This window comes from Crocuta crocuta, unplaced genomic scaffold (assembly GCF_008692635.1).
Source record: "Crocuta crocuta isolate KB4526 unplaced genomic scaffold, BGI_CrCroc_1.0 scaffold142, whole genome shotgun sequence".
Classification (NCBI taxonomy): domain Eukaryota; kingdom Metazoa; phylum Chordata; class Mammalia; order Carnivora; family Hyaenidae; genus Crocuta; species Crocuta crocuta.
The window spans coordinates 1,241,814-1,246,805 of NW_027528892.1; the positions used below are offsets into that span (position 1 = coordinate 1,241,814).

The 4,992-nt window shown below is 63.1% G+C and overlaps 1 protein-coding gene across 3 annotated transcripts; it reads right to left on the minus strand.

The window, feature by feature from the left end:
• Positions 1 to 1,447: 1,447 nt before the first annotated feature.
• TMEM86B (transmembrane protein 86B) lies at positions 1,448 to 4,962 on the minus strand. 3 transcript variants are annotated; one of them, XM_077756967.1, is made up of 4 exons: positions 3,868 to 4,962; positions 2,922 to 3,620; positions 2,461 to 2,631; positions 1,448 to 2,010 (listed from the first exon to the last, which is right to left on the minus strand). In XM_077756967.1, the coding sequence occupies exons 2-4, from the start codon at positions 3,466 to 3,468 to the stop codon at positions 1,628 to 1,630; spliced, it is 1,101 nt and encodes a 366-aa protein (XP_077613093.1). In that variant the 5' UTR covers positions 3,469 to 3,620; positions 3,868 to 4,962; the 3' UTR covers positions 1,448 to 1,627. The 3 variants fall into 3 exon arrangements, with proteins under 3 accessions (XP_077613093.1, XP_077613095.1, XP_077613094.1); XM_077756969.1 differs by lacking the exon at positions 3,868 to 4,962 and having other exon boundaries at positions 2,461 to 2,704; positions 2,922 to 3,057; XM_077756968.1 differs by lacking the exon at positions 3,868 to 4,962 and having other exon boundaries at positions 2,461 to 2,707; positions 2,922 to 3,057.
• Between the last annotated feature and the right edge of the window lie 30 nt (positions 4,963 to 4,992).

Consider the following 4,992-nt stretch of genomic DNA (forward strand, 5'->3'; position numbering starts at 1 on the left):
GGGGAGCCTGGGGGGCTCAGTCGATTAAGCGTCCGACTTCAGCTCAGGTCACAATCTCACGGTTCATTAAGTCCAACCCTGCAACGGGCTCTGTGCTGACAGCTCAGAGCCTGGAGCCTATTTCAGATTCTGTGTCTCCTCTCTCTGCCCCTCCCCTGCTCACGCTCGCTCTCTCAAAAATAAATATTTTAAAAATTAAAAAAAAAAGATACAAAACAAATGAGCAAAGGGGTGAAAAGAAACACAAATGAAAAAGCCGACTCCTAACGATATGACGAGAACACACTGACGGTCACCAGAGGGGAGGGGTGGGGGAGGGGGAACAGAGGGCGCACTTGTGATGTGTGCCAGGTGATGCACAGGTGTTGCATTACTCTGCTGAGCACCTGAAACTAATACTACCTTGTAGGTTAACTGATTGGAATTTAAATAAAAGCTTAAAATACTGATGGGCTCGGGGGTCCCTAAGAGCACAGGGTAGATGTAGAAGTCTCCCCACTGCTGTAAGAGTCCCTAAGCGCACAATAGGGAGCATACACTTTATTAACATAACATAATACACGTGTCGGGCATATAGGCATGTTTTCAGGGTGCGGGGATAATTTCATGGTGCTCAGCACGTGGGATCGTGACTCCCCTCTCAATATTCACCCCAAACCCTAACCAAGGGGGCCCGTTCAGGCAGTGCTGCCTTTCGAGGTGACTCTCAGGGATCTCATTCTTTGACCTCGGAGGCCCCTCGCCCCGGTGTCACCTCTGTCTGGAAATCCCAGAAGGGTGGGTGCACTTTGACCCTGGCACACTGCGGGGACTCCACATCCCATGGCCCTGGGCGCTAGGCTTGCATGTGGTCAGCATGACTACATTGGACCCTAAAAACGTGTGATGAGGGGTCCACCTCGCAGTGAGAGTTCCTACCGCGAGAATGATAATTAAAAAAAAGGTTCACTGCACAACACTGTGAATGTACTTAATGTCACTGAATCCTTCATTTAAAAATGGTCAAGACAGGGGCGCCTGGGTGGCTTAGTTGGTTAAGCATCCGACTTTCGCTTAGGTCATGATCTCGCGGTTCGTGGGTTCTAGCCCCGCGTCGGGCTCTGTGCTGACTGCCAGCTCAGAGGCTGGAGCCTGTTTCAGAGTCTGTCACTCCCTCTCTCTCTGACCCTCCCCTGCTCACGCTCTCTCTCTCTCTCCTAGAAATAAATAAAACATTAAAAAAAAAAATAAAAATGGTTAAGATGGTTTTATTGTTAACCAAAAAAAAAAGAGAACCATTTGTTGTTACCGTGAGCACCCCTCCCCCAAGGCCCCTCCCCAAATACTGGAGATGGCGCCATTTCAGTGAGCACTTTACTTCTTGGGCACAGGCTAGATCAGGGCCAGAGGGAAGGGGGCGGGGGGACATGGGGGCAGGTGGGAGGCAGGCGGGTCTGGTTGNGGGACAGAGGGAAGGCGGCAGGCACTTGGTGATACAGTGGATTCTCATGAGCCTCTGGGGGGACCGGAGGGACCCCCGCAGACAGGAGTCCAGGAGCCTGCAGGGGGCGTCCCTGGCCAGGCCGGTCAGTCTGGGAGGCCCAGGGCCTTGGCGGGGGGAGGGGCCCGTGGCTGCCCCGCCGCCCCGTCAGTGGGACTTGGGCCTGGGGATCTCGAAGGCGGACAGGGCGATGAGGAGCTGGGCGGCGTAGTAGGTGGTCATGACCATCAGGCGGGCGTGGGGCAGGGACTGGGCAAAGGCGTCCCAGGCCAGCACCGAATCCGAGAGTGTGAAGAGCAGGGCCCCCCAGCGGGCGCTCCCGCCGCGGGCCAGGCCGCGCCACAGCATGGAGGCCAGGACCAGCGAGTAGGTCACCAACGCGGGGGCCATGTCCGGGGGCAGGTGCAGCAGCAGGACGCCCGTGTAGAGCAGGAGGGCGGGGGCGACGAGCAGCAGGAGGCCTGGCCGCAGGGGGCGGAGGCCGAAGGCCCACAGATAGAGCAGGTGCGCCCCGGTGAAGGCCGCCACGCCTGCAGGAGACGGGAGGGGTGCCCGGTGGGCCGCCGTGCAGCGCAGAGCGTGAGGGAAAGGCCCGCCCCGGACGCAGCAGCACCCCATCTGCCGGGATGCGGGACCCCCTCCCCGGGGCACGTCTCCCTTCTCCCCGAGTCCCAGAGCGACCAGAAAACACTCCGCTCAGGACCGTCCGCTGGCTCCCCGCCTTGCTGGGCTCCCCGCCTGGCCCCACCCGCCGCACACCTGTTCTGACTCGCCAGCACCTTCCCACCCCGGGGCCTTGGCACTTGCGGGCCCCTCTGGACCATCCTTCCTCAGGTGGCTCCTGCACCTTCTTCAAGACGTCACCTTGGTGAGGCTGACCTTGACCAGCTACTCAAGACTGAAACACGCGGAGCCCTTTCCCTCCACGCCGCGCACCCCCCTCGGGGGAACGAGAGCTCCTCCTCAGGCCCCGCCCTCACCGCAGAGGAAGGCCTCCGGCCAGACGAGGCAGGCGTCCCCCACGGCCGAGCACAGGAGGGCGGCCTGCAGGAGCGCCCTGTAGCCCCGGGAAGAGCGCGCCGCCTGCAGGAAGGCCACCAGGCACAGGACGGGCAGGCACTTGACAAGGGCGCTGATCCAGGACGGCTGGTCTTGAGGGATCCAGAGGAGGAAGTAGACGGCGCAGGTGAGGAGGAAGGGGCTCAGCCCCCGGCACAGGGGCAGCTGCTTTGGGGGACAAGGGCTCGGGTGTGAGGGCTTCCACCTTCCCCCTGCCCCCGGCACCCAGCCACGCTGTGGGGGCTGCTCAGGAACCGGGACGTCCCGCCCCACGGGTCCCAGCTCCCCGGGAGGCCCAGGACCCCCCAGTTCCTCCAGGCTGCTCAGGCCCCCCCGGTGCCCAGGCCAGACCCCCCTCCCCCCTACAGCCGGCATCTCTTACTTGGACTGAGAAGCAACGCTTTGGGGACGGACCCTCTTCCCAGGCGTCCATGTTGGCCTATGACCCCCCAGACAGGTGCGTATGTGGGCACGGGTGGCTCTGGGGGTGGAAGGGACAGCATGTGGTTACACGTTAACCCGAGGAGCGTCCTGTGGACTCTGGGACTGATAACAGGGGCCAGGGAGATGCTGCCCCCACCCTGGGGATGGCCCTGCCTGGCACCACCGATAAGGTGCCTGTCAGGACCCGGGGTCCCTCCAGCCCACAGCACCCTGTCCTCGCCCACTAGAGCTGCCTCCTCCTCAGCCCCTGGCCTAGGCGGGGCTGGGGGGTGGCGCATGGCGTCAGTGCCCCTCCCATCCTCCCCAGGAGGGACGGGCGGGACTCCAACGCCCTCCCCTGCACCTGGGACTCGCGCGGGCCCCATCACCTGGCCTCGGGCAGCAGGACCACCCTGGATGGAAACTCCCTCTGCACCTGCCCCCCCAGCGGCCCCCAGAAGGCTGCCCGGGGGTCCCTCCTGTGCTCTGGCCTCCCTGCCACACATGGTCCTCAGCTCCCGCTCAGGACCCTGAAGCCCCCCACCCTGTGCCCTGCACGGGCCCGACACCTGCCTCCTCCTCGCACAGTCCTGCAGGAGCAAACACCAAGGTCAAGGTCAAGAGTTGTGAAGGTCATCACTGCTGTGCTGGCCTGCAGCTTTGGAAGTCACCGGGACGGAGGCTCCCGTGCCCATGAGGTGCACCCACCCCTCCCGCACTTCTGGTTCAGGAGGCTTGAACCACTGGGTGCCCACCCGGGTCGGCTGGTTGGCCGTCCCCCCGGACACCCTCTGCTCCACCGCAGGGGATGAGGCTTCGGGGACATCACTTCTGCAAGGTCGCCCAGCCACGTCGCCCTCCCCAGCCCCCCCCCCCCCACCTCGCCACCAAGGCCCGACGCTGACCTGCCACCTGTGTGGAGCAGGGACACGCAGAGACCGCGGGACAGCGTGTGGAGATCAGGTCCAGACGGTGCCGGGCGGGGCTCTGCCCTAAGCACCCCTTCCTGGTCTGAGCACGAGCGACCTGCCCCCTCCACAGCAAGGAGGTCCAGGAGCCGCACTGCACTCCGCGCTGCAGGCCGCACCTGGGGTGCCAAGGCCGCAGTGCGAGGTCAGCTCAGGCTCCCCCTCCCCGAGGCCCAGAACTCAAGGTCTCCACGGGAATCTTAAACTGTATTTATTTATTTATATTTGCAATATGAAATAGAAGCTGTGCACGAACACACACACACTCACGCCAGCCTGGGGAGGGGGAGCTGGGACAAGGTCACTTGGCAGCTGGGCTGGACCCCAAACCCTCGGGCATGGGAAGGGGACCCCAGCCGGACCCCTGCCGACCCCCCGCCGCAGGGTCCATAGGAGGTGCGGGGGTCTCAGTGAGCGCATCAGGGCCCCACGGGAATGTCCCCTGAGAGACCCCCTTGGACGGGGACCACCAGCTCCCACAGAGGCAGCAGGGCTGGGCGGGGGTCCTCTAGCCCCCAGCCCGGGTCAAAGTGCAGGGTCCAGGGCAAGGGTCTGGGCAAAGGCACGGCCCCCACTCGGGCCCTCCCCCCGAGGCAGCCCTGGGCCGAGTGTGGGTGTGGGCATCTGCACCGGAGACTGGGGGCGTGGGGGGGAGGGGGCAATGTCCTCGGGGTGGGATGAAGGTCCAACCCGCTGTCCTGCCCGCCTGGCCTCCTCCTGGCTCTCCACCCTCCCACTCTCTCTATAATATATAATATAGGTCTCTCTCTCTCCTTTCTCTCTAATCAACTCTATCTTTATTCCAGGAGACAAAACTCCATAATTTCTTTTCTCAGTGCAAATGGGGGTGGGTAGGGGCCCGTCTCCCTGGCACCAGGCTCCTGGGAGTCCAGAGGAGAGAACGTGGGGGCAGACTGGGGCGAGGAAGAGGTGATGGGGCAACAGGGCCATCGTGGGACCTGCCCTGCCCCCACTTGGGCCGGGTCCACGTGGGGTACGGAGGATTCAGCCGCCACCAGGACCAGGCAGTTACCTGGGAACCAAGAGGGAGACCCGTGTGAC